The sequence below is a fragment of the Gymnodraco acuticeps genome, unplaced genomic scaffold (assembly GCF_902827175.1).
Source record: "Gymnodraco acuticeps unplaced genomic scaffold, fGymAcu1.1, whole genome shotgun sequence".
Taxonomy (NCBI): domain Eukaryota; kingdom Metazoa; phylum Chordata; class Actinopteri; order Perciformes; family Bathydraconidae; genus Gymnodraco; species Gymnodraco acuticeps.
The window spans coordinates 2,219,516-2,246,949 of NW_022990224.1; the positions used below are offsets into that span (position 1 = coordinate 2,219,516).

Genomic DNA, 27,434 nt, shown 5'->3' on the forward strand with positions numbered 1-27,434 from the left:
TTCAACACTTGTAATTTAGTTTTTATAACATTTAATTTTTTTTAATAAAATGTAAATTTGTCTCTAGCTTTGTAAAAGTGTTTCGCATCTTGTTAAATAGTTTTTTCTTTGGTAAAAGTGTTTCGCTAATGTAAATTTGTTTTAGAAAATATAAATTCGTCTCAAGCTTTGTTAAAGTGTTTCACACTTTGTAATTGTCGATTGCACTTCTCAGCCACCGTACAATGTCCCATAATACAGAATTGGGTTACAGGGATGAACTCCCATATAACAGCAGAAGTAGTTTCCCAACTGTATTTCTGATTACATCTAATACGTTTTGTGTAAACCAGCACCTGTTATGTTAATAGGTCATTTAACCACATGAGGAAATTCTAAATCTAATTTGCTAAAATCATATACAGTTTACCATCAGACCCTTAAATGATTCATACAACTACAAGTGTGACAATACTTAAACATATTTCCAGTTTAAGACAAAGATGACTTTTCTCATTAGAGCAATCTCATTTAGATGTTATTACTTGATAGACATATTGAAGAGAAGACGTGTGAATTGTATGAGTTTAATGCCATATTTTCCACGATGCTTACTTTATCTAACTTCATGAACCAAAAACTCGCCCCATCATTAAATTCAAGCAAATGTGTTTATGTTGTCATCTAAAGCCATGATTTAAAAGACACATATTATTTAGCAGATGATTTAGGCCGGTTTATTGTTGAATATAACATAGGTCAATAAACAAGCCAGTCACATGGGGACAGGGGAACTGAACAGCCAAAAGTTATGATATGTTTATGACCTGTGCCAAAACCTACTTGTCAACCCGATCTTTACGTAATTCACTGTCGTTATAAAGTAAACAATAGTCACATTTTAGAGCAGCAAACATTTTCATAAAGAAATTCACCACAGAATCTACTGCCCGGCGTTAAACATCTTCTTCCTGCCGTCCATACCAGACATGGCGTCCACGTTCTTACGCCAGTCAGTCACCTCCTCTTTCTGTGGGGTGAAAAAATGATGATTTGAAAGTGAATAAAACACAAGTATTTGCAACCATATTGTACAACACAAATACACACACCGTGTTGGAGAATACATTTGCTTGTAAATATAAGAATAAGAAATACATTCCTGCACTAAACACTGCAACAGATTATTTACACATACTTTAAAAACGTTGTCACTCTTTCTAATTCTGACCTTTTTTAAGCAAGTTTCACAGCTCTATCTTTATATTAAGAATTAGTGCTAATTTTATTTTTATTTTTTATCAAATGTGTCGTTTCTAAAGTCAAAATAAAACCTACAGCCTGGACTACAATCGATGTGTAATGACGAAGTATTATTTCATAGCTTCCTTGCTAAAACTGTTATTTTAGCAAGGAAAATAATATTTGTTATCTAATATGTGATGTGTTTTAACAGGACAAAAAAACCGAGCCCTGACAGAGTGGACTATTCTCAGTGAATGAAGAGAGAATATAACTTTATTAAGCCCTGAATGAATTTATTTGCCAGATATTGCTCAATAATTACAAAAACATAAGGATAAAAATACAAAAGAGTGTGAACTTAAAGTGTATAAGAAGTAACACTACCAGTGCATAACAGAATAACAGTACAAGTTAGATACATTAAGTAAGATAGAAACTGATGATTTTATAGTAATATTGACTATAATAATGAAACAGCAGCCCTTACCTTCTCCTCCTCTTTCTTCACAGTCTTCAGGGCGGCCTTGAAGTCCACGGACTCTTTGACCCTAGAGCCCAGCAGAGCCCCCAGCATGGCGTCAGCTGAGACCCTCACCCTCTTCAGGGCCGGCCTCTTCATCTTGCCCTTCAACTCAAAGATCTTCTGAGACAGGTCCTGTATCTTTTTCCCAAAACAAATGACAGACACACCCTCAAATATTGGGGACAAACAATGTGTGTGTCTTATACAGTATGCTTGTGAAAAAGGATAGAACTCAAGCAGTAATTCACAAAGATGGCTTACCTCAATACTACATTTCGACACTTTAGAATTAACGTCGTACCGCTCTTCATCAACCACATCAATCTTCTGGTGCAGCTCTTTACAAAAATTCTGTTGATAGAAACCTATAAAGTATTACACTCATTTAAGTAACAATTCCCTGAATTTATAACTTGCCCATATGACTTGATAGAAACACTGATACAGTAACAATTCAAACACAAAGACAGGGCAGCATGGGCAGGGATTTGTTCTAAGCATATCACAATAAAAACACATAGCAAAACACTTCTCCAGTACACCACACTTTATTTAGTTCTGCAATATGCAAATGCTCTCAAAATGATTTATAAAACATGCCATAATAATTTATATAAATGGTTGTAGAATGTTTATTTATACATTTATAATTTATCTGAGGACTTGGCCCTTAAAGTGTTGACATTGAGGTCTGAAGATTATTCTGAAAAACTCTGAATACAAATGTTGTGTTTGGCAGGTGGCATTGCTGTTGAGGTTTTCTTTTAATATAAGTTGAAATGCTTTGAGCTCCAAAAACGTATAACATTCACCTTGATTGTAATTGGGCACCTGCTTGCGGATAGATAACGATTAGGGTTCAAGGTTCAATGTTCTTTATTTGTCATATGAACATAGCTACAGAGTAGTTATGTCGATGAAAATCTTAGGTCACAGGCTTCTCCAACAGTGCAACACAATAATACAGATAAACAGACAAATATAGTAAGTAAATATTAAAAAGTAAATACAAAAACAAAAATAGTTTAAAAAAAGTTAAATAGTGAAATAAGAGTCTATATGCAAGCTATTGGAATGATATATTAGATAAATAGATAAATAATTACTAAGTAGCAGATGAATGTTATGGATGTTGTTTCAGCAGTTCAGTTGTTTAGCAGTCTTATTGCCTATGGGATGAAACTGTCTCTGAATCTGGTGGTTTTTGTCCGGATGCTGCGGTAACGCCTGCCAGACATTTGAAGGCGATATGGAAAAAGCGATCTGCTCAAAGTGTTTAGACAGTAATTTACTGTTGACTTAGAACCAAAACTCCCCAAATATATGTAATTATATGGAGTGAAATGACTCAATGATAAATGTAGGCTACCTGTAGATCCTGCAGAGACAGGCTGGACAGCTGCAGTTGTGGGACTCTCTCAGAGAGGACTCTCTCTCGTTCCTCTTTTTTCATTTGTATGTCGTTTTCCAGCAAAGTCATGGCCTTCTTTAGCAGCTTGGTCTGGTGTACATACATGTAAAGAATTACACTTCAGTCAACCAGAGAATATGTTGAAGCCTTGCTTTCACACTGCCATACATTACCTTCAAGAACAGTCTGCGAGATGCACTGATCTTTGGCTTTGGTTTCTGGAAAAAAGACGTCATACATATCAAATCTCTAGAAAACATTTCAATATAAAGCAGCACACAGTTTCTATGTACATGCAGGTTTTGCACATTAGTCTCTTTACAATTCAACACCCAACACAATAACACTCTGTGCAATACTGACTACAGCCTGAGTTGAATTTGACTTTACCCTTCATATTTAAACGTTTCATTATATTGTATTTTTACAGTATTTCCTTATTATACAAGTGTTAAGTCAATCAATTCCACAAATAGTCAAGGTACATGACTTTTTCATAGTAAAATCAACTTACCGAACCCCTTATCCAATTAAGAAGGTGATGTATTTCAAGAAGAGAAAGAGAAAAGGTGCAATTTGTTACACTCGTTGAACTTTTTTTAATATAATTTGCGTGATAAGTACATAAGACATAGCTACTTACCCTTCAGACATGGTTGCAGTTGTATGTTTACCCTTTATCTAGAGAAGAAAGGAATAAGACTACTGTATTTTACACACATGAAGCTCAACTAAGGTACTTTAACAGAAGCAAAGCAACATTCAACACATTGGATTAAGACATCCTATAGGTTGCAGTTGTATAGGAGAGGACACAAACAATGTATGACATTGTCAAGAGGTCAAACTGACACCTTCAAAAATACTCTCTCAAACATTGCCAAAAATCAAATCAAATCATCGATCAAGACCATAATGGTTGGTGTAATAGTGACCTGATTCATGTTGTTTTTATTTAATATTTTGTATCCCTGTATTTTAACTGCAAACATATTCTTAAATGTACAGCTCAATACAATGAAATGACAAAATAATAATCAATGTGACAAGGTTGCAAAGACATACATATAATAAATCCACACTGTGATTAGTTATGTAAAACTTAAACCAGCTGATTTTTTGATCTAAGCAAAAAAGACTCTCCTCCTTGACTCCAGTGTAAGAAGAATTGTTTGTAAAGTGAGATAGTTTTAGAAAGAAAACAGTCAGCTGTAAGGAATTATAAGTGGACAAACAAACAAGCTGTTTTGGAGTTGAAAAATTACACTTTCTTTTCTCATTTCTAATAAACTGATATGATTTTGTCTTGCAATAAAAATCCTAATACTTCAAAACAAAACCCCTTACCTTAGCAGGAGACAGATACTCAAAGGCGTCTTTTTCTGAGAGGAGAAGCGCAGAAAGAGGGTAGATATATAGATTCCAGTGGCCATGTGAGTGGCTCACTAAAATAGACCCTCTGTCCGCACCATTCTTGCACTGCGTCCCTCACATCTCACATGTATGAGGTGTGAATCTTTCTTGGGAATGTCCTCCTGTGATGCTTTCTTAATGTGGAGGAGAAGAGGAGACGGGGGTCTCCTCGTTAAGGAAGACGGGTGGTGGAGGTCAAAGGAGCCAAAGTTAGGTTTGAAATTGAAGTTGTTCCCAAATACATTTAAATCGGTTAGATGAGAAAAACAATGGCAGGATTGATATAGTTTTATTTATTGCTGGTTTCATGTTTGTATCAAGTACATCAACCAACATTAATATCACATATGCCCACTCAAATAACATAGACACAGACTGCAATCATGCTGTTTAATCTTCAGCATTTAATAGGCAATATATGTTGAATGTCTGACAAGCTTGATATACATATATCACAGCAGAGAACAAACTAGCAGTTGTTTATTACAAACAATGTCTCTCCACATTCAATATATTATCCTGTAGCTCTACAAGTGTCTGAGAGATGGTTTAAAGAGTTCTGCTGCCATCACATGGACACAGAGGAGAACTACAGTTCTACAGTTTCTACCTCAGGCCACCAAGCCTATAGTCTCAAGTGATATACTCTTTCAATTACTTTACTTATATGCGTTTTTTTAAAAATTCCCTTTATAGCTTTTCACGCCATTGTTCTTAACTATTTATTCCCCCCTAGCGTGTTTTTATTGTTTGTCTGCACTTGTGACAGCGTTGTACTACAAATCTCGTTTTTTGTACAATGACAATAAAGGCTTTCTATTCTATATACTCTCCTCTATACTCTATTCTACAGGCACAACTCTAATGCAAAGCTGTAAGTGACTAAGAAATCCGTTTTACTATTCTCTAAATCCTCAACTTAAAATATGCTTTAGATAAACAGTTGCTCTCCTTTATAACTATAATATTAAAACGAGCAAGTCCATCCTGGTTTTAAGGGTAGTTGTCCAACTTTTAATTCCTCAATCAATATAATAAAGGTAAGACAGTCAGCAAAGTTAAGCAATTATTAAAACAAAAAGGGCTGTAATGATCCATCAATCCATTGAATGATCCAATATTGATACAGAATCTACTGGCCGGCGTTAAACATCTTCTTCCTGCCGTCCATACCAGACATGGCGTCCACGTTCTTACGCCAGTCAGTCACCTCCTCTTTCTGTGGGGTGAAAAAAATGATGATTTGAAAGTGATTAAAACATAAGTATTTGCAACCATATTGTACAACACAAATACACACACTGTGTTGGAGAATACATTTGCTTGTAAATATAAGAATAAGTAATACATTCCTGCACTAAACACTGCAACAGATTATTTACACATGCTTCTGTTGGAATCATAACAAATCACAGATGAAACACAGGCAAGAGAAAACAGATCATTTGAATCCAATGGGCTGTAACCTGACGGTTTCCATGACCCTGAAGCAAAAGCCAGGCGTACCTTTTCCTCTTCCTTCTTGACCGTTTTGAGACTGGCCTTGAAGTCGATGGTCTCCTTGTGTTTGGAGCCCAGCAGAACGCTCAGCATGGCTTCAGCTGAGATCTTCACTCTCCTCAGGGTCGGCTTCTTGAACTTACTCTGGATCTCAGTGATCTTCAGTTTCATGTTTTCAATCTGTTCAGGGGATCAATTCAGAAAAAAGTCACGTGCTGATGCCATTCCACCACTGTGAGTCAAGAATGAACCCAAACTACTACAGTATTGATTCATTTACATGAAACCAAAGGGTAGTTATTTTCGACCAGATCACTTCTTCACATCCATTATGGATTTATAAACACTGAGACTTATCAATATGTCTATTTGTTATTTATCCAAAATTGAGAGTTGGACGCAGCCTTGAAATATATTTAGACAAATCTCAAACCATCAAACAACTCTTGCAGACTTCCACCGGCGATACAGTTGAATAAGATTAAACAAGTTGTGGTCAAAAGCTTATACGTGGATCTTGAGTTTCTAGGGTCCTAAACTATTCAGATTTTGTTTGTATATGTGTGTTCAAATAATCAATTAATAACTCAGATCGCTCAATACCACATATTTGATAAAAGCTAATCTTGCTGCAGATGATCTAACCCTTATTTATATACTGTATGTTGAATGCTATAAGAGTACATCAGGCTTTAAGCATTAGTTTCTGTTATGACTCTGTGCTGCCACTCGGAGGCAGTGTCTATTCACTTAAAGGTGGGGTAGGTAATTCACTTCAGAAACACTTTTTGTTATATTCCATGGAATGCTCTTAACATCCCGATAGCAATGAATATATTAAATGGTTTGACAATAAATACATACAAAAAATTCATCTGTGGAAGCCGTGGCGTTGTAAAAAGCACGACCAATCATCTGAGCCGGCCCGGCTAAAATAACTGGATGGCCTACCTGCCTGTCAGCCTTCCATCTGTGCACAAACTTATCTCGTGCCCTCATTGGTCATGTGCGCGTTCGTGTGTGTTGCAGGAGGGGCTCTGTAAGGAAGGGGCAGATTGTTCGGCTGTGGACTTTCAAATTCTAGCGCACTCGAGCTGGTTTCTCCATTCTTACCTACCCTACCTTTAAAGCTCTTTTATGGTGTGACCCTGTGTTCATAGTAAAGTTACTGGATGGATAAACTATACATACATGTCCACTTGTATCACTTTATCTTTCTATTTAGTCGAGATGCTCACCTCTTTCTCATTTTTGGACACCTTGAGACCGATATCGTACCACTCCTCATCTACAACATCGATCTTGTGCTGCAAGTCTCTGCAAAAATCCTGTAAGAAAAGGAGAAACACACCCTCTAATGGTGTCAGAATATCATGATAAACTTAAAGGGGACCTATCATGCAAAATGCACTTTAGTACGTCTTTTATACATGAATATGTGTCCCCGGTGTGTCAGGGAACTCACCAGGTGTCAGAAAACACAACCCTCTCTCTTTTCCTCCATACCCAAATCTCTAAAAACGGGGCTGCAACGGATCTGATACAGACTGATACAGATTTTAAATATCTCTGACGTCAGAAACGAGGAGCTCCGCCTATATGGCCAACTCTCCACCTATCAGGGGAATGAGAGGTTGCCGTGGCATGGTAACAACATGGTAACATGACGCTCGTGCCACGCCCCCCTCCTTTGCAGGGGGGCGTGGTCAGCTGCAGCTCATTTGCCACAGAATCAGCCCTTGCAAAAACAGGGCTGGAATACAGCAAATAGAGCTAAATGAGGCATGCTAAAATGCATGATCTGTTTGGTATTTTGAAAAAAAAACTTCACAGACATGTTTTATATGGTATGGCCCTACAATATATTATTCAAATATAGCATGATAGGTCCACTTTAAATGGAAAGAATTGGATAAGTGAGAGAGTGTTTGATGATGTGAATAAAGGTAAATACCTGAAGCTCTTGCAGAGACTGACCAGACATGCTAAGAGGAGGAACTCTTTCTGCCAGAGCCGCTTCTTTCTCCTTCAGCTTCTGCTCCGTCTCGTCCTGCAGCATCTGAGCTGCCACTGTCAGAAGTCTGATCTACAGAACAAAACATCAAAATAAGGAAATAACTTTGAGCTTTTATTGGGATCTCTTGACCAAGTAAAACATAGTCCTCAATATCCAACGTTTTTACGAGTTTAGTACATTTTAAAAAATTAAAAAAAGAAGCTATATTACTATTGTTCTTAAAGTGCATACAAAGTAATGCACTCCAATGTCTCAAGTCAATTTCATCATAATTAATAAAGCATCTAACATAAAGTGTATATTTCATCTCAAATAAAGAAAAACGTACCTTCAACCCCAGCCTTCGAGAGGAGGAGATCTTTGATTTTTGTTTCTATAATTCAGACATAAGAAACACTCCATATAAATATACATACAGCAAATTGCATATGATCTTTTTAAATTGCATTTATAGATAGAAAAACAAAAAATAGGGATTGAAGGAAAGAGATTGAATACTCACTCTGTTGAAGCATTCACAAAGAGAGAGAAAAAGATAGTTACATATCAAAACATAGTTTACAGTATACTAAGGTTATCAATGAACACAATCAAATAAACCAGAAGCAATTATACTCACTCAGCCATGATTGTCTTTATTTCCAGCACTAGAATAGGGAAAAGAAAATAAGTATTTTTGCAGAACGTGAAAACTGTGACTTTGATAACTTTAAACCATCATGCTTACAGAGTGAAGTCAGCTGTTTTCTAAAGATTGATGATTGTTTTAACCTCCCTTGTCAAAGTATTTCACCCACCCCAAACATTCACTGGCCCATTAAGCCGGCAAAGAGTTATTTACTGTTGCCCCAGCGCTGGTTTACGATTGTTGTGCTTTTTCTAAACCTACCAAAGTACTTCTGTCATAATTTACATTTAGCTTTCTAAGTAATAACCCAGAATAATATACTTCATCCAAATAAAGAGAATCACAAGGATGAAATGATTATTGTTCCAAATGTAAAAACATTAGGGTGATCCTTAAAATTGAAAGTCGGAAAGTCTAAGCTCCAACCGGCAGAATTCATTCTATTAGTCAAGAAAACTCTCCTGGTGAATTGTTTCCTCAATCTGACAACATTTACCCCTCCCTCATCAACCTTGAAGTTTAGCCTCAGTTGCAGCACCGTGGCTGCTGGTGTGGCAGCCCAGGTCGATGAGGGAGGGGTAAATGTTGTCAGATTGAGGAATACATTCACCAGGAGAGTTTTCTTGACTAATGAATTCTGGGGGTTGGAGCTTAGACTTTCCGACTTTCAATTTGAAGGACCACCCTACGTGAGGCTAAACTTCAAGGTTGATGAGGGAGGGGTAAATGTTGTTGGAATCTGAATAAAATTCACCAGGAGAGTTTTCTTGACTATCATAACAAATGTCGCTGGTTGGAGCTTAAAATAAATGAATTTGAAAATGTACATGGCACTACGGACCACCCTAAAAAACCTGTTACAACTAAATGTAATTATAAGTCCAGTGCAGATTTAGTATGCATCGGTTTAGGATACATCTTCCAAAAATGTAAAAGCATTTGTGTCACATTCAAAGTGTGTGTGCCGGGTCAGTAGACGTGCATAACTCACAAGAGTCTCTGCATAGGTGGCAAAAAAGGTGAATGGCCAGATAATCCACAGGCATGCAAACTGACAATGTTATAATTGACGTTAATTACAACAGAATTCCAATAATACAACAAAGTCAAGTCAAGCAATAATCTGAATAAAAGATTTTCCTTATTACAAGTTCATTGTTTTAACTCACAGCATGCTGAGAAATTACTCCCAATTCCCAGATGATGTCCACATGCCTACCAAGTTTATTCTAAAACATACAAGCAACTCTGTACCTTAGTGAAGCTGAAACAACTCCTTAGGCCTCCACACTGAAGAAAGGTGTGTGTGAGGGAGGCAGCAATGGACTCCTAGACTACCAGAAATCAGATTTATAGTGTCATTGCCTAGTGTGAATGGCCCACAAAAATAGACTCCTCTCTGTCCACCAACAGTGGTATTTAGTGTCGCACATAGCATCCCCACAATATCACAGAGGAAAGGAGGTGATAAAACTCAAACACTTGAGTATCTTGTGTAAATTAAAAACACCTGTTGAGGGAAGTGACAGTGAGAATTTAAAGAGACATTACCCGCGGACCCTCTGAGTGCATGCTGGGTCAGCGTCACCCATTCACATTTGACCGGGGCTAGTTTTGGGAAATGTGGATAACATTGTTAAGGAGTCAAACAGAAGGAAGAAATCAGCGTAGAGTTTCAGCACTAAGTAGTTGTGCTAATTTATTAATAGAACAAACAGCTCTGTCCAAGTGTGATCTTGACCGCCTCAAGATGTCCATCTATAGGCATCCTAACTGAGACTGTTTTAAAGACCATATCACATATCTGTTTTTCAAGCGGCCGAAATCAACTATGATATTGCTTTGTTCATTTCCAATTTTCAAATGAATTAACAAAATGGAGATCTAAATATTGCAAATCAATTAGATACTGTTATTTGTCCCCTTGCACCAATTGAAATGGAGCTATTTTATTACTTTTACTACAGCATCCAATAAGTACGTTTAAGTAAGTAACTGCGGTACACCACAAACTATATATTGTAAATAATACAGCCATAATAAATCTGTGCCTCTTTATCTTAGTGTAATTTTAGTTTTTGTCCAGTTATGGTTACATTTTAAATGTAAATTATACTGTAAACCAAAAAAGAGACAAAACAAACAATAAACTAAGTTGACTTTGACTGATAGCATTATTTTTCTATAGATATCTTGATGATAATCCTGCAGATAAAACAGATATTGTGACAGCGTTTCTGATAACACATTAAAGGACCACCTTGGAGGTAAAAACAAAGCCAAAAATCAGTCATGTTTTATTTAGGCGAGCAGAGGAACACAGACAGGTGCTGGTCAGGACTTGATGGTTTGTAAACTGAGCCAGGGTTCAATCTGCGTCATTGTTGGAACAGGGAGTCACATGGTTCAAAGGGCTGCGACTTATGCTCTCACGTAAGGACATATTGGCACAGAACGATTAAACAAAAATAGTTCTAACCTGGGGTCAAATACTTTTCTAAAATATAACCTTGAAGTAATTGCAAAAAGGAGTTTTCAAGTAATCTAATATTGCACCTCCGCACAAAGGGCAAATTAGAAGAAGAATGGTCAGGTCTACATTTCCCATATTGCATCAATCAGCATACACTAGTTTATGCTGCATTCACATAATACCCGCAACATCTCCTGTCCTTCTAACTTGAGTTTTAATGCTTTATGACTTTCACTGTAAAAAAACTGCCTTTTATTTAGCGACATTTGCAGGCAATTTTGTTTTTACGCAAACAATGACCAATTGGTGAAACAAATTTCAGAGTTTGTCTACAGAGAGTTTATTGTTATAACTATAAAGTATTTCAACAAATTATCTATAGTTTTCCAGAAATAATGGTCATGATTCTAACATTTAATCCTCCATTGTGCCTTGATAAGTTAACTTTATTTCGTTTTTTCAAGTAATTTATGTTTATTTGTGAAAGAGTGAGAAAATATAATGTTTGAACAATGGAAACAGTGACTTAATGGCTTGAAATTGCATGTGATGTGAGTCCCAAATCCGAAGATAGGTGCTTGGTAGTTGTCAACAGTAGCAGCTGAGAACAAAGTTGTTAAACCATCTTTGTAAATCAAAGCAGACGTAACATTTTGAAACTGTAAACGTCTAAAATAAAAAAGGTTGCAGGTTCAGGGCTGCAATAAACTCCTCAGTAGAGTAAACACGGAGCAGCTAAAGTTCAGTTCACTGCACCGAACAAAACGACTGCTAAAAATAATGATTAAAACTGAAACAATAAATTGACCCTTTCAATTAAATCATCGTCTAAAAGTGTAAACATTTTTCAGCAAAGAACACAAAAGAATCAGTTCCAGATTGTTTCTTTATCCAATCAATCAAATGGATAATAAAGCAGATATTTAAAAGTTAAAGTCAGGCACCAGTTTTCTTTGTTGATCAGAAGCATTTATTTTTAGCACATAAACTGGTATTTTTCATTTCAACTACATGATGACAGAATGCTACTAACTTATCTCCAAAATATACAACTTCCTGTAGTCTATGCTGTACACACACATTTCCTCTGAAGTCTATACTGCACACACACTCAAACATACACTGTTGACCTATGTTAAGTAAATAACCGGTAACACCTTATATTAAGGTACACAAATTAACCATCAACTAGTTGCTAATTAACATGAAGCTTAGCGCAAGTTCAATGAGGAAGACCAATACCCCCTGGTGTTACACGTCACTTCAATCTCCTCTTCCATTAAGTAATCAGGGGCGTTACTCCCCAGCTAGCCAATCATCGCACCTGCTAACCCCTTTAAATCTGCTCTTCCCTCTCTGTTAGTTGTCATTTCAGGTGTCAACGCACAACCCTCCTCCACCCCTTCGCCTCCTGTCTCCTAATTCAGGGCCAAGCTAATCCTTCTTCCTTCAGACCAGACCGAACCACTTATCACCACCACCAGTGTCTAGACCCCGGGGGGGTTCATCGGAGCGGTTTTCCCCTCCCGAATGATCATCCTACAAACCGGGGCCTAATCTCCAAACATCAGTTAATTCATTGTTGTAATCTGTCAATCATCATTTTCTTATACCATGCGTCCCGGTAATAAACATGTATTTCATACATCACATCTCTCCTGATTGAAATGCATATTAGCAGTATATTGGCTCTTTATTAGTCATTATAAAACACTTATTAATGCATTATTCTACATGACCATATTCTTCTAGGAAGTTGTTGTATATGAGTTTTGGTCTTAATATGCTCTGCTCAATATGGGCCTAATAAGGCAGTAGTACCCCAAGAATAGTAATTCTCCCATAATAACACTTAGCAAATATGATCTATTCTTATGTAACAAGACATGAAACTATAAGTGTTAATTGTGTCTCAATAACTCAAAATTAGGTATTTATATATGTTCCCTATTTTAAAGTGAAGTCTTGTTCATAACCAATACGCTAGTAGTTTGACTCTAATTGACCTGAACAGGTTCCCTACTTAATTGCCTCCTCTTCACACTTTGTAAATACATTATAGCACACAACTACTGAAAGTAACCTCAACAGTATGAACAAAGTAGGCACACGTTGAAATATCTGTTTTATTAATAAAGAGAGGTTCAGACACATACCAAAACATGTCAAGTTTCTCCAAGGCTGAGAACACATATGCAGCCTGTACTTTTTTAATAAAAACAGATTTTGAACAGATGTTATGTATTTGTGATCACTGATCATACTGTGTGACCTGCTTGTATGTACTTACACAATAGATGTACTGTTCTCTTTATGTTGTACTCATACTTGTCAACCCTCCCGATTTTCGCGGGAAACTCCCGATTTCATTGCCCCCTCCCGGTTTCCTCCCGGGGTCATATTTCTCCCGCATTTCTCCCGATTTCTGACAAAATCAGATTTACTCAGGATTGTTTCCACTCTGACTTTAATACAGCTACACCATTGTTTGGTTTCCATGGTAGCGCGTCTCTTTAGTAGCATGCGCAACTGAAAGGCCGCGGTGGTTTTGAAATGCTCCCGATTTCTGAGGTCTCAGGGTTGGCAAGTATGGTTGAACATAGATTAAACAGCCAGCCAAACTCTTTTGAGAGCCAGGGAATGAGCAGCCATGCTCCTTTATTGACTTATTTGTAGTCCACTGACATTCAAACGGAGTGAAACTATAAAAAAATAAGTTACAAGGCACTCTGTTAAGCCCCGAGCCTGTTTTTCAGGTCTCAGGCTCGAAAATGACATTCCCAGAACAAATGACCATATCTTCACTTCTAAAAGGGTTAAATTAATAATCTTTTTTCTCAAAGCAAGGTTACACCTGTGAGTTGGATGTAGAAGTGTCAGAATCAATATAGATGCTTTTATTTTAAAGTAAATTCAGATTGAACATAGTAAAACAAATTAAATGATTGTGTCTGTCCAAAAAAAAAAAATTACTTATAGTGAAAACCACCCTTGAATGATGGGATGGTAGACTAAAAGCTTTAGGAATCCAAACTACAACATATAATAAGTACCCTGTATCAAGATTGATGCAAAACAAGTGAATTTTGACCTTTTTAGAGATATTTAGCAAAAGAAAACACTTCTGGGGTCATTTGGGTGGATTTGACCTATCTCTGGCCCCCCTGGCTCAATTTTGTTGATTGACATCTCTTTCTAACCGTCAGAGCCAATGGAATCGAGGGGAACTCCCACATACTCCTTATTTGGTAATGTGTGTGTGTGAGACTGACAAAACCGGAAGCTGCGATAACTCTGGTGGCTACCATTAGCAGCTAACTTTTACTCTCCGATTTTTACATACAAATGGAATTATGGATTATAAATTAAAAAACATTATTACACAGAAACATTATCAACCTATGGATTAACCGATTCAGCCACGTTTTTTCTCGTTTTAATGCCATTGAACAAGTCTTTTGATCAGATTCCATCTACGTAACATTGCAAAAATTGCAAAAATCAGGCATATCTTGCCTCAAAACGATGCAGAGAAACTAGTCCATGCATTTGTTACTTCAAGGCTGGATTATTGTAACTCTTTATTATCAGGGTGTACCAAGAAGTCAGTCAAGTCGCTTCAGCTAATTCAAAATGCTGCGGCTCGTGTACTAACCAGAGTTAGGAAAAGGGACCACATTACTCCTGTTCTGGCTGCCTTACACTGGCTCCCTATAGAACACAGGATAAAATTTAAAATTCTTCTTCTCGCCTACAAAGCCCTTAATGGGCAGGCGCCATCTTACCTTAAAGAACTCATTATACCCTACTGTCCTACTAGGGCATTGCGTTCCAAGAATGCAGGGTTGTTGGTTGTTCCTAGAGTCTCTAAAAGTACAATGGGAGCCAGAGCCTTTTCTTATCAAGCTCCACATTTGTGGAATCAGCTTCCAGTTTGTGTTCGGGCGGCAGACACCCTATCCGTTTTTAAGAGTGCGCTTAAGACCTTCCTTTTTGATAAAGCTTATAGTTAGGGCTGATTAGATCCAGCCCCTAGTTTTGCTGATATAGGCTTAGTTTGTCGGGGGACATCTTACTTCTTCCTTCTCTCTGTCTATACCTGTGTACTCTCATGTTCCGATTAACCCAGCTTCCCCAAATGTCTTTCTTTTTGGTGTCTATATACGCTGGGATCCGGAGACATGGATGATCCTGCGGTCCTGTGTCCTGGATCGCGAGCCCTGGATCTTGAGTCGTGGCTGTGGTCCTGGATCATAGGTCCTGGATGGATATCCTCGTGGATTCATCTTCCTATTATACACACATGCATTTCCAAACATTTGGACTACCTATGTTGCAAATGTATTATCTTTTCAATTTACACACGGCATCTATTGCACGTCTGTCCGTCCTGGGAGAGGGATCCCTCCTCTGTTGCTCTCCCTGAGGTTTCTCCCATTTTTCCCTTTAAACTGTGGGTTTTCTCCGGAAGTTTTTCCTTGTACGATGTGAGGGTCTAAGGACAGAGGGTGTCGTATTGTCATACTGATATTTTGTACAAACTGTAAAGTCCACTGAGACAAATGTAACATTTGTGATATTGGGCTATATAAATAAACATTGATTGATTGAAACATTGATTGATTGATTGACAGCTACGGTGAGAGGATCTCCCGTAAAAGCTATGCAAAGGTACGTGTTGTGATGTCTGTGTTCGCTTCCCCTATCGTGAGTTTGGATCACTCAGTGATGATATATATACCTAAATAATCTGTGGAACCTCAGCTTTAATCGGATATATTGTATGTGCAGCTACGATAAGTAATAAGGGTATCTTTTATCTTGAGTTCTGTGCCAAAGTGCGTTAGCATTTTCGCTCAGGGGTCATTTAGATGCTTCTTATGAGACTTGTGTTTTGTTTTGGTAAAAATGGTTTGTATCGTCAGTTAGCTGAGATTCTTCCCGTTAATCTGGTATAACACATTAATAGGTTCTTAAATATTAAGATGCCCTGAGACACAGTGTCGTAAAAAAAAAGCCCCTGCCGAGGGGGGCTTTGGGGCTTAACAGGTTAATGATCTCATACATGCAAGTGTAACATACACAGATTGTCACATAGGACCGCTAAGTGTAAACAAGGTAAATAAAGCTAATGCTCTGCAATAAGCATGTATACAGGCTAGTATGGCTAACGCTACTGTGTATGCTAACGCTAGCGTGAATGCTAATGCATTTTCTCATTGTGTTTAAACATCTCCAAATGACATCACATAAACACAACATGTTACTTACAGTGTAAGTGTAAGGCAACAATATAAATGTGCAAGTATGAAACATACAGGTCAATATCCCCCCCCCTATTGGTAGCTGAACTGTCAATACCCCAAAACATATTCTTAGATATTATAACTACTTAATTTTGAGTTATTTAGACACAATTAACACTTCATGTCTTGTTACATAAGAATAGATCATATTTGTTAAAGGTGGGGTAGGTAAGAATGGAGAAACCAGCTCAAGTGCGCTAGAATTTGAAAATACACAGCCGGAAAAAATCTGCCACTTCCTTACAGAGCCCCTCCTCCAACACACACGAACGCGCACATGACCAATGAGGGCACGAGATAAGTTTGTGCACAGATGGAAGGCTGACAGGCAGGTAGGCCATCCAGTTATTTTAGCCGGGCCGGCTCAGATGATTGGTCGTGCTTTTTACAACGCCACGGCTTCCACAGATGAATTTTTTGTATGGAATTGTTGTCAAAGCACTTAAGATATTCATTGCTATCGGGATGTTAAGAGCATTCCATGGAATATAACAAAAAGTGTATCTCGAACCGGTTTCTCAAACTTACCTACCCCACCTTTAAGTGTTATTATGGGAGAATTACTATTCTTGGGGTACTACTGCCTTATTAGGCCCATATTGAGCAGAGCATATTAAGACCAAAACTCATGTAAAACAACTTCCTTACTTGCAACAAATAAGCACTAATTAGAGGGTTATTGAGGAAAAACTCTCAACTAATGGCTTATTACTTGTAGAATATGGTCATGTATTATAAGGCATTAATAAGTGTTTTATAATGACTAATAAAAAGCCAATATACTGCTAATATGCATGTTAATTAACAACTAGTTGATGGTTAATTTGTGTACCTTAATATAAAGTGTTACCAAATAACCTAATATCCTAAAGTTCTAAACTGTGCAATGTTTTTAAATCTAAATCTACTGTCCAGCATCAAACAGCTTCTTCCTGCCCTCCATACCAGACATGGCCTCCACGTTCTTACGCCAGTCAGTGACCTCATCTTTCTGTTCATAAGAAGAAAATATGTCTCAGTGAAGCTGTGCTCTTTAAGAATAGCCCCAATAAATTAAGAAATACCAAAGCATTGTGTTATAATTCAAACCTAATCTAAACCTAGGAGTCAACCCAGCTTTGAAACAATGGGATGTTTAAGATTCCACACTTACCTTCTCCTCCTCTTTCTTCACGGTCTTCAGGTTGGCCTTAAAGTCCATGGATTCTTTGACCTTAGTGCCCAGCAGAGCTCCCAGCATGGGGTCAGCTGAGATCTTCACCCTCTTGAGAGCAGGTCGCTTCATGTTACCCTTCAGCTCAATAATGTTCATGGAAAGATCTTCAACCTGCAATAAACAATGACAAATGTAAGTGACAGGTACACAAAAATGAACACCTTCAAAAATCCAATCAGTCCCAATGAAAATACATTTATCAATAGATCATAAGCACAAACTAAGTAAGGCTATTAACCCTAAATGTTTCTAGTAAATAATAAAACTGATAATATACTGCAGCTTGTTCATTTGTAAAGAACGGTTTCATTTGTTAACACATCCATGAAGCAAGGATTAAATCAACATATAAGTCCAATGAAAATAATAAATATGTACCTCCTTAGTATTTTTGACCACTTTGGCATCAACGTCATAACGCTCTTCATCTACCACATCGATCTTTCGGTGCAGATCTTTGCACAGAGCCTGCAGACAGAGAGAGAATCAGATTGTGTGTGTTTAACCTTTAATGACGAGCATTCAATGGCTTTGTATGTTGCGCAGTTGCAAATGTCAAAGTTTAAAACTGTGTTGATGCAACACAAAGTCATTTATGAAACATCAAACCAAGAGTATGGTGTATTTTATTACTAGTGTGGTGATTGTGACAGTCATGGTTGTATTTCAAATGTATCCATTCCTTGTCTAAGATCATATGTATTCTATTAATATGATTTATTAAATGTTTCTCTAAAAATGAATGTCAGCTACATGCAGACAATGTCAAATGTAGACAGTGAGGTACCTCTCTTCTAATGCGCGTACTGCATATGAACATACTGTATGCATGTTACCTATAAACATCAGAGAAATGCATTATGGAACAATTCCTTGATGTGGACTCACTGTAGAATGATTGACCGGCAGTGACCTGCACATACCAGAAGGTCTTGGACGGACAAACCAGACAGCTGGAGTGGAGGGACTCTCTCAGCCAGAGTGGCTTCCCTCGCCTGCTTATTTTCCTCCTTCTCCTTCTCCAACATCCCAGCTGCCATTTTCAGCAGCTTGGTCTAAATTGGGTAAAATAAATCAGGTTGATTAACTATGTGGCACGGATCAGACTTATGAAAGCTTTAGCGCAAGTTCAATAAGGAAGACCTAACTCGAGTCACTCACACGTCACTCTATGGCTCCCTTCCCCCCTCATTAAATATGAGGGCGTCACGCCTCAGCAGCCAATCGCTGCACATGCTAAATGCCTTAAATACCTGCTCTTCCTCCCTGTCAGTTGTCATTGCAGATGATCACACGCAACCCGCCTCCACCCCTCTCGCCTCCCGTCTCCTTCAGGACAAAGCTAAACCTTCCTCCTTCAGACTGGTCTCACCTACTCATCACCACCACCAGTGTCTAGACCCCGGGGATTTCATCGGAGCGGTGCTTTCCCTCCTGAATGATTATCCTGCAAACCGGGGGCCTAATCGCCAAACACCATTACATTCTCCTGTTGTACTATCATGGCAATCATTTCATTCATATGACGTGTAAACAATAAATATGTAATTCTTACATCACGTCTCTCCGGTTTGAAATATAGATGTTATCATAAAGACATACTGCGAGATGCAGAGATCTTTGATTTGTTCTGCTCCAAAAGAAAATATTTATGTAGCAATTAGCAGTTATGTACACAATGTAATGTATGTAAGTGTATATTTGTTTTTTCATAAGATAAAAATAATTATATAGATAACTTACCTGTCTGTGGTAGACATTATGATGTTGGAAGGAAAATAAACGAGAGATAGCATCATAACATTGTAAAAGATTACTTGAATTTTACAAATACAGATGTACAGTACATGGTAAAGAAAGCATAACTTACCCCTCAGACATGATTGCTGTTTGTCTGAATGAATACAATAATTCAAATTCAGAAACATTAAATGCAAGGACAGTATCGGTTGCAGTAGTATTACTACATACATGCTGTTAAGCAGTAACACTGTAATAATTATTATTTTGTGATTCATGCACCAGAATCTGATACTTAATAGAAAACATACTGTTTATTCACATCTGGTTGACTGGGCCGACTCATCCAGACCTCGGTTTGTCAACATACCAACATTAAGCCCTTCAATTAGTAACGCTGCATGTGTAAATGCTGGACATTTTTTTAAGTGTAGTCGTAAAATCCCAGAGTTGATCCATTGTTCAAGGCAGCAAGAATCAACCTTAGCTTTTGCAAAATAAAATTAAAAAAGTACTAAAATATAGGTGGATTAATTTCCCTAATGCATGTTTAAGTAAGTAAGTAATATTATAGTGTTGTGTTGGTCTCTTAAAGATCAAACAGTATCAAATATTTTACAGTAAACCTGCATGTATTTTCACCGATTGGCTTAATACAGTTCCTGCTGTTCTTTACCATCCATCCATCCATCCATCTTCTCCCGCTTATCCGTGGTCGGGTCGCGGGGGTAGCAGTTCCAGCAGAGAGCCCCAAACTTTATTTTCCCTGGCGACATCAACCAGCTCTGACTGGGGGATCCCAAGGCGCTCCCAGGCCAGCGAAGAGATATAATCCCTCCACCTGGTCCTAGGTCTACCCCTTGGTCTCTTCCCAGCTGGACGTGCCTGGAACACCTCGGGAGGCGCCCAGGTGGCATCCTAACTAGGTGCCCGAACCACCTCAACTGGCTCCTTTCGACGCGAAGGAGGAGCGGCTCAACTCCGAGTCCCTCCCTGATGACCGAACTTCTCACCTTATCCCTAAGGGAGACACCAGCCACCCTGCGGAGAAAACCCATCTCGGCCGCTTGTATCCCCGATCTCGTTCTTTCGGTCATGACCCATCCTTCATGACCATAGGTGAGGGTAGGAACGAAAATGGCCCGGTAGACAGAGAGCTTTGCCTTCTGGCTCAGCTCCCTTTTCGTCACAACGGTGCGGTAAAGCGACTGCAGTACCGCTCCCGCTGCTCCGATTCTCCGGCCCATCTCACGCTCCATTGTTCCCTCACTCGAGAACAAGACCCCAAGATACTTGAACTCCTTCACTTGGGGTAAGGATTCATTCCCTACTTGAAGTGGACAGTCCATCGGTTTCCTGCTGAGAACCATGGCCTCAGATTTGGAGGTGCTGATCCTCATCCTAGCCGCTTCACACTCGGTTGCGAACCGATCCAGTGAGTGCTGAAGGTCGCAGACCGATTAAGCCATTAGAACCACATCATCTGCAAAAAAGCAGTGGTGCAATCCTTAGTCCACCGAACTGCAGACCCCCCTCCCCCCATGACTACGCCTCGAAATCCGATCCATGTATATTACAAACAGGATTGGTGACAAAGTGCAGCCCTGGCGGAGGCCAACCCTCACCCGAAATGGGTCCGACTTACTGCCGAGGACCCGGACCACAGCTCTCGCTTTGGGAGTACAGAGATTGGATGGCCCTGAGTAGAGACCCCCTCACCCCATACTCCCGCAGCACCTCCCACAGTAACTCCCTGGGAACTCGGTCATACGCCTTCTCCAAGTCTACAAAACACATGTAGACCGGATAAGCGTACTCCCAGGCCCCCTCCAGGATCCTTGCGAGAGTAAAAAGCTGATCCGTCGTTCCACGACCAGGACGGAATCCGCATTGTTCCTCCTCAATCTGAGGTTCGACAATCTGTTCTTTACATTTTTCAAAATAAATGCAACAGTCTTACTTATTCTTAAACCACATTTTTGTCATTATAAAAATGAACATACCTTTGTATCCCTGCAGAAAACCTGTTGAGGTGATAAGTGGCTGTCTTTAAGTGACAAGACTTTTCCTCAAGAGAAAAACGTGCGCCAAATGGTTGAGTGGTCAACTGAAATAGCCTCCTCTGACCTGACATACTGTATATCACTTCACCTCTACATGGCATCCCCCCCCCCACACCAAGTTAACCACCAATTTTGTATACTCCCATTACTCAACACCAAGAGTAGAGGCTTTAAGGACAGCCAGTGAAAAACATCCATGAACACATCATCATCAAAACTGGAAAATCTAACAAACCAAAGAAAAACCAAGCATTAAAGTCTTTATGGTCTTTTAATAAGCATCACATGTTTTACAGACCAGTGGCAGCGCCTTCATCTGTATAATACAAATACTTCACTTCAAATGACAAACTCACAAAGCGACTCTGCATTTTCTTTAACACAATTTCAATGCAAAGGGTACGCTATTCTATACAATGTTTATGATTACACCATAAAGTGGTATTTTGTACATACATGTTTACATTAAATCAAGAAAAAACCATTTATTTCAACGTCATTATACACTCTTTCTTTAAGTCTGCATCTCTGCAGACTTTCCTAACGGAGGTGCCCATAGACTTGGCTTTTTTGTCTAATGGCGATGAGTTGTTGCAAGCATGTCACGATGGTGTGTCTTGTTCATCCTTTTTATACCATTATGAGTCCTCATGAACTCACACACTCAAGCATTACAGCCGCACACACAGGTGATGCCAATTAAGCCAGTGAGGGTTTAGTGCTTAGGCCTTAGGGTGTATGTTGGGATTGGGCCGATGTATTACTAACAGCACTGTCTATTGTCCTGCGTTAAACATCTTCTTCCTGCCGTCCATACCAGACATGGCCTCCACGTTCTTACGCCAATCAGTCACTTCTTCCTTCTGCAAAGATACAAAAAAAAGTTATTTAAATGTACTTTTAAATATAGTTTATTTTTCTTGATGGATGATTGTTTCCAACCAAACATTACCTTTTCGTCCTCCTTCTTCACTGTCTTGAGTTTGGCCTTGAAATCAGGCTTCATGAGTTTTGAGGGGTCGCTGCATGCACCCAGCATGTCGTCCGTGGTTTTCTTCACCTTCTTCAAGTTAGGCCTCTTCGTCCCCTTCAGCCCAAAGATCTTCTCCTTCAGTGACTGGACCTGTGCAACAAACACACCCTTCAACATCCTTATAGGTCAGTAAATATACAAATGAATTTGTGATGTACCTTAAAAACTTCCACTTTACCTCTGTTTCATTTTTGACTACCTTAACTTCTGTATCATAACGAACTTCATCTACAACATCAATTTTACGATGTAGTTCTTTGCAAAGGTCCTGCAAAGAGTAAAATAAAACATGTCAAACTGATTGAGTTATAATTTTTTCTCTTTCTGTTTCCTTGTCTTAAGGTCAATCGCTTTTGTTTGCTAACAAGTGGCTCAAAGAGAAAGAGGTTGTAGAGGACATGAAAGTCATTACGCTGAACAAGAGGAAACTCATTTACTCGGCCGTGGTGATGTTGAAGTCATGCCAATGTGTAGTTAGTTTATCTATTTACATTTGGCGATTGTATTTAGGCCTCAAAATCTTTTTGAATCGGTCCATTTGTGACTAACACGGCTTAGTATAATAACATTTTGTTTGCCAAAGGTCAACATTTCTGCAACATGAAATTTGCTTTTTGTCAAGGCAACCGTTCATTTTTAGGTCAGCTTACAACAGGGCTGTCCAAATGTCTTTTACCGTGGGCCACACACAGAAAAATATACGAAGGGCTGGGCCACTCACTGGAGGTATACTGCCTCATAATTTCAGTTATAAGTTAGCAAAATCAATCAAATGTAGGTAAATTATGCTTGTGAGTGTTGACAGCTCATCCCTTAAAACAGAAGCCTCAGATTGCTCATAATAAGGAGAAATAGGAAGGGTGTATTTCAAGCTTGTTATGTAAATAAGTAATTGGGCTTTTTTCATATCAACTAAGATATGTTAGAAAATGTTTCCAACTTTCATTGACAGAATTTATTTGAAAAGTGGTCTTATTAATAACACATGAATACTACTGTGTAATGTATTTTTACATTTATATTTAATAAGTACAACACAAGACAAGCACAGGTTTCATTTGTGGGCCATATTCCATTATACTTTTTGAATTTGTTGAGGGCCAATTCAAAATGGTCCGCGGGCCACATTTGGCCCCCGGGCCGTAGTTTGGACACCCCTGGCTTACAAAAACATGTCATCCTTGCAGTACTCTGAAATGCCTGAATCAGCATAGTTTTCTGTGTCAGTACCTGGAGCTCCTGGACTGACAGACCTGGCAGGTTCAGGGGAGGGAAACAATCTTTCACAACTCGCTCCCTCTCTTGTTTCTTCTGTTCAATTTCAGCCACCAGCATAGAAGCTGCTTTCTTCAGCAGTTTAGACTGTAATACAGGGAGGCGTTAATATGTCTGCATACAAATTATTAAAGCAGTCTAGGAGCATATGGCATTTTTAGTGTATGGTATGTTAGTGGTCTAAAAAGTCTGCAGGACCTACCTTCAAAAGCAGTCTGCGTGTTGCTGAATACTTTGTCTTTTTCTGTGAAGAAGAAAATAATGCTTTACATGTCATGTAAAGCAATTAATACAGTTTCAAATGTTACATTTTAAAGCACAAAATGCATGATTAATTAATGCATGTTTAGGAAAACATTTTTGGACTCACCGGTCTTCATCAAGATGTGACAAGACAAGTAAACAAAAGACATAGAGAGATGTTTTTATTTATCATACAAATAGTGTAGAGAATTGTGGCTCTCTTTTAGAGGTCAATACTTACCCTTCAGACATATCTGCAGTTTACGGTATCCTTTGGAGCAAAAACAAAGTTTGTTTACTCTTTTGAAATGCATTGCATGCATTTTCAACCCTTTAGATAGTTTTACAGACTAGACTTATTATTCATACATTTGAGTATTTGTTAAAGTCTTACTCATGTTTTCTACAGTGAATCTGATTAATTCAACTACTGTAGTTCACAGTTCAATAGAATGAAGTGGTCTCATTGACCTCAGTGGCTCTCAGAATCATTTCTATTTTTTTCCAAGATCAGATAATCCTTCCCATTGTTATAAGAACTGACAAGGAGCCAGTCGCTATATTTAGCCACATTGCCACCATACTTTTATGTCCCCCAGCAGCTGCCTTGTCCTTTATGGTGCCAGAGAAAAGGTTTGGCAGGCAAGAGACCAACTTTAATTACATCTCTCAAAGACTGAGAGTTATGAAAAACAATTCTCAATCCACAACACTGCTTCATTTTTATTCTGCTGCATGTTAAATGCACATGTCTTTTGTTCAAGCAGACATTTTCAGATTAGGGCTGAAGTGAAAATGAGCTGTCAACAAACCCTATCTCCTCTGTCTCTCTCACTTTCTCTGACCTTCTCATTCTAGCGTTAGCTTTACAACCACATACCTAAAATGCAATGTAACCATGCCATTATATATTAGCAAAAGTAGGTGTTAGAGACTGATGAAAGCCTGTCAATGCCTCTGATACAACACAGTAATATTACCAATTTAAATTAATCCAGCCTGACAGGGGGCTAAATTCAAGGTAAAGTATCCCAGCCTGCAGCCTTGCCCCTCAACCCAGGAGGTTGCCAGTTCATATGAGCGAGCCATCATCACTTATCAGAGCAGCTTTTAGGACAAACGACGGGTCAGGCCTGCTGTTACCAGCCGACAATACCTTTTCAGGGAGTTCAAGCCTCGGGTTACATTTCTACATTTATAGGATTAAGATATCATCAAGACGTATTTAAGATCTTGACAAAAGTGGCAACATAACAGAGATTCACTCACATAAATACCAGTCACAGTAAATGTGTCAGTCCATGCTGTAATGCAGTCTTCATCATTAAAGCCTTTGATAGCTTCTCTCACATCAAGAAATTAAATAGCAATGCTACATTAAGCAGTCTCCTTCAATGTCTAATCTGATTGACTTTGAGTTTCTTGTGAGATATACCATAGGTTGATTATATGAAACCTACCTTGAAAAGTGAGAGAAAATCAGAGCAGGCAGCAGCAGTTGTACGTCTGGAAAAGAAAAAGCACTTGATGATTATTAGCCCCCCGTCCACCTGACAATTTCTGCATCACAGTGCAACCCCTTTTTGATTTGCCCTCTACCCATGACCAATTTATCTCATGTGATTGCATTGCACAAGGGCCCACCTAACACGCTCCTCACCTCACTGACAGCTGACTTATCGACTCTGCGGATATCTGGCGCGCTGACCTTGTTTGCTTTCTCACTATGTGTCATGTGGTGGACAGGCCAAGGTTTTAAAGGTGCCTTCTAAAGTTAGTTTCAAAAATGAAAGTGTTGGAGTAATTACAAATTAATTTCTTATTATTGACCTGACAAACAAAAACAGTCTGTAATGTAGTTGTAAGCAAATACAAAGTAAGAATGACATGTTATACATTTGTCAACCATTTAAACTCTAAAAACTATAGAGCACCCGTTACTGTTGTATAAACTCTTCCAGAAAGCTTACAACCTATTAACAAGTGCTTACAGTTTGCATTTATTACGTTTCATATAAAGTTCTTTATAAACATAAAGACAATTTGTTGTATTTTTTTATGCATGTTGGATATATTGTTGTTGTTTACTTATTTTTTTTAATTTAAAAAATACTTTCTTAATTCCTTAAACTGCATCTTGAGGACAATTAGTTTGCAAACAAAAATGCACATTAATAAATCTAAATTCTCAAATAAAAATAAAATTGTTGAAATATACGAAAATTAAAGACAGTGGCCAACAATATTCAAGATGACAAATGTCAGAAAATACCCAAGTTTAAGTGCATTTATCAATCTAAATATCCAATTCACAAAACACACTTAAAGGTGGGGTAGGTAAGTTTGAGAAACCGGCTCGAGATACACTTTTTATTATATTCCATGGAATGCTCTTAACATCCCGATAGCAATGAATATCTTAAGTGCTTTGACAAAAAATCCATAAAAAAATGTCATCTGTGGAAACCGTAGTAGGCTACTGTAAAAAGCACGACCAATCATTTGATATATTCATTGTTATCGGGATGTTAAGAGCATTCCAAGGAATATAACAAAAAGTATTTCTGAAATAAATTACATACCCCACCTTTAACTAGGTAGAAAGTTAACCTAAACTAACTTCAACATGTGTTTTAGATTGCATTAAAGCTTCATAGGAAGAGTTTTAACTGTTAACAAAAACACAAGTACATACAAAACGAATTCTTATATCTGACAACAACAACACTATATAATGTTATAATGTGTTATAAACTATTCATTACGTTTTTATCTGCTACTTACAAATTGTACATTCTGAACACAGTACATCGCAACAGACGGCAGCTGCACTGAATAAAAGTAACTTGTTATATTTAGATCGAGGTGCCACCGTGGCAACTGAATCACAATTGCCCTGATACTGCTCTCACAGCAAAAACAATCTGCAGTCTATTCTTGTCAGATTTAGGCAGCACATGTCTGTCTTTCTTAGTGTTATGTAAAATGATCCTCTTGGGCTAAATGCTGTGTATGAGACAAAGTAACACTGCAACAGGAATTAATACATAACCACGGACACATTTTGTCCTATACAATATAATCCCTTGTAACTAAGCAGTGAATAGCTGCAGGTTCTCTGGTATTAATCCTGGCCCTCAGGTGTTGATCCTAGAGTGATATGTTCTGGTATCTTTTTATTAGGGTTATGGTCCCTGGTGGTTATGCGGGGTCAGGCTGGGTGTTAAGAGGTGTTTAAAGGGACAGTTCACCTCAAAACACAAATACCTCCTTTCGTCTTAGCTAAAGTGCGGTTACTCAATATAGATTGTTTCGTTAGTTGTTGATTGTTGGAGATGTTGTTGACATGTGTTAGAGATTTAAAGGGAT

General features: G+C 38.3%; 4 protein-coding genes across 6 annotated transcripts; all 4 read right to left on the reverse strand.

Annotated features, from left to right (window-relative positions):
• Window positions 1–554: 554 nt before the first annotated feature.
• On the reverse strand, window positions 555–4,688 carry tnni4b.3 (troponin I4b, tandem duplicate 3). 2 transcript variants are annotated; one of them, XM_034218686.1, is made up of 8 exons: window positions 4,506–4,688; window positions 3,802–3,839; window positions 3,673–3,679; window positions 3,332–3,376; window positions 3,117–3,248; window positions 2,009–2,098; window positions 1,712–1,885; window positions 555–1,009 (listed from the first exon to the last, which is right to left on the reverse strand). In XM_034218686.1, the coding sequence occupies exons 2-8, from the start codon at window positions 3,810–3,812 to the stop codon at window positions 923–925; spliced, it is 546 nt and encodes a 181-aa protein (XP_034074577.1). In that variant the 5' UTR covers window positions 3,813–3,839; window positions 4,506–4,688; the 3' UTR covers window positions 555–922. The 2 variants fall into 2 exon arrangements, with proteins under 2 accessions (XP_034074577.1, XP_034074576.1); XM_034218685.1 differs by lacking the exon at window positions 4,506–4,688 and having other exon boundaries at window positions 3,802–3,860.
• Window positions 4,689–4,947: 259 nt separating this feature from the next.
• Window positions 4,948–8,569, reverse strand: LOC117547826 (troponin I, slow skeletal muscle-like). Its single transcript, XM_034218689.1, has 5 exons — window positions 8,417–8,569; window positions 8,026–8,157; window positions 7,310–7,399; window positions 6,078–6,251; window positions 4,948–5,790 (listed from the first exon to the last, which is right to left on the reverse strand). The coding sequence occupies exons 2-5, from the start codon at window positions 8,128–8,130 to the stop codon at window positions 5,704–5,706; spliced, it is 456 nt and encodes a 151-aa protein (XP_034074580.1). The 5' UTR covers window positions 8,131–8,157; window positions 8,417–8,569; the 3' UTR covers window positions 4,948–5,703.
• An 8,830-nt stretch (window positions 8,570–17,399) lies between these two features.
• Window positions 17,400–18,713, reverse strand: LOC117547827 (troponin I, slow skeletal muscle-like). The gene is made up of 4 exons (XM_034218690.1): window positions 18,600–18,713; window positions 18,090–18,179; window positions 17,649–17,822; window positions 17,400–17,486 (listed from the first exon to the last, which is right to left on the reverse strand). Exons 1-4 carry the CDS (start codon window positions 18,630–18,632, stop codon window positions 17,400–17,402), a joined length of 384 nt encoding a protein of 127 aa, XP_034074581.1. The 5' UTR covers window positions 18,633–18,713.
• A 3,053-nt stretch (window positions 18,714–21,766) lies between these two features.
• Window positions 21,767–25,599, reverse strand: tnni4b.1 (troponin I4b, tandem duplicate 1). 2 transcript variants are annotated; one of them, XM_034218687.1, is made up of 8 exons: window positions 25,526–25,599; window positions 24,307–24,336; window positions 24,193–24,196; window positions 24,025–24,066; window positions 23,778–23,909; window positions 22,726–22,815; window positions 22,467–22,637; window positions 21,767–22,377 (listed from the first exon to the last, which is right to left on the reverse strand). In XM_034218687.1, the coding sequence occupies exons 2-8, from the start codon at window positions 24,315–24,317 to the stop codon at window positions 22,291–22,293; spliced, it is 537 nt and encodes a 178-aa protein (XP_034074578.1). In that variant the 5' UTR covers window positions 24,318–24,336; window positions 25,526–25,599; the 3' UTR covers window positions 21,767–22,290. The 2 variants fall into 2 exon arrangements, with proteins under 2 accessions (XP_034074578.1, XP_034074579.1); XM_034218688.1 differs by lacking the exon at window positions 25,526–25,599 and adding an exon at window positions 25,046–25,064.
• Between the last annotated feature and the right edge of the window lie 1,835 nt (window positions 25,600–27,434).

What these genes read in the sequence shown, in the direction of transcription:
- tnni4b.3 (XM_034218686.1), bottom strand. An exon ending in TGTCTCTGCAGGATCTACAG is followed by an intron (nt 2,099 to 3,116) that starts GTAGCCTACATT and finishes TTCTATCAACAG; the next exon opens with AATTTTTGTAAAGAGCTGCA. An exon ending in TGAAGAAAGAGGAGGAGAAG is followed by an intron (nt 1,010 to 1,711) that starts GTAAGGGCTGCT and finishes TTCACCCCACAG; the next exon opens with AAAGAGGAGGTGACTGACTG.
- LOC117547826 (XM_034218689.1), bottom strand. Translation starts at nt 8,130, where the DNA reads ATGCTGCAGGACGAGACGGAGCAGAAGCTGAAGGAGAAAGAAGCGGCT. An exon ending in AGTCTCTGCAAGAGCTTCAG is followed by an intron (nt 7,400 to 8,025) that starts GTATTTACCTTT and finishes CTTTTCTTACAG; the next exon opens with GATTTTTGCAGAGACTTGCA. An exon ending in TGTCCAAAAATGAGAAAGAG is followed by an intron (nt 6,252 to 7,309) that starts GTGAGCATCTCG and finishes TCCCCTGAACAG; the next exon opens with ATTGAAAACATGAAACTGAA.
- LOC117547827 (XM_034218690.1), bottom strand. Translation starts at nt 18,632, where the DNA reads ATGTGCAGGTCACTGCCGGTCAATCATTCTACA. An exon ending in TGGTCAAAAATACTAAGGAG is followed by an intron (nt 17,823 to 18,089) that starts GTACATATTTAT and finishes TGTTTATTGCAG; the next exon opens with GTTGAAGATCTTTCCATGAA. An exon ending in TGAAGAAAGAGGAGGAGAAG is followed by an intron (nt 17,487 to 17,648) that starts GTAAGTGTGGAA and finishes TCTTATGAACAG; the next exon opens with AAAGATGAGGTCACTGACTG.
- tnni4b.1 (XM_034218687.1), bottom strand. An exon ending in TGTCAGTCCAGGAGCTCCAG is followed by an intron (nt 22,816 to 23,777) that starts GTACTGACACAG and finishes TACTCTTTGCAG; the next exon opens with GACCTTTGCAAAGAACTACA. An exon ending in TGAAGAAGGAGGACGAAAAG is followed by an intron (nt 22,378 to 22,466) that starts GTAATGTTTGGT and finishes GTATCTTTGCAG; the next exon opens with AAGGAAGAAGTGACTGATTG.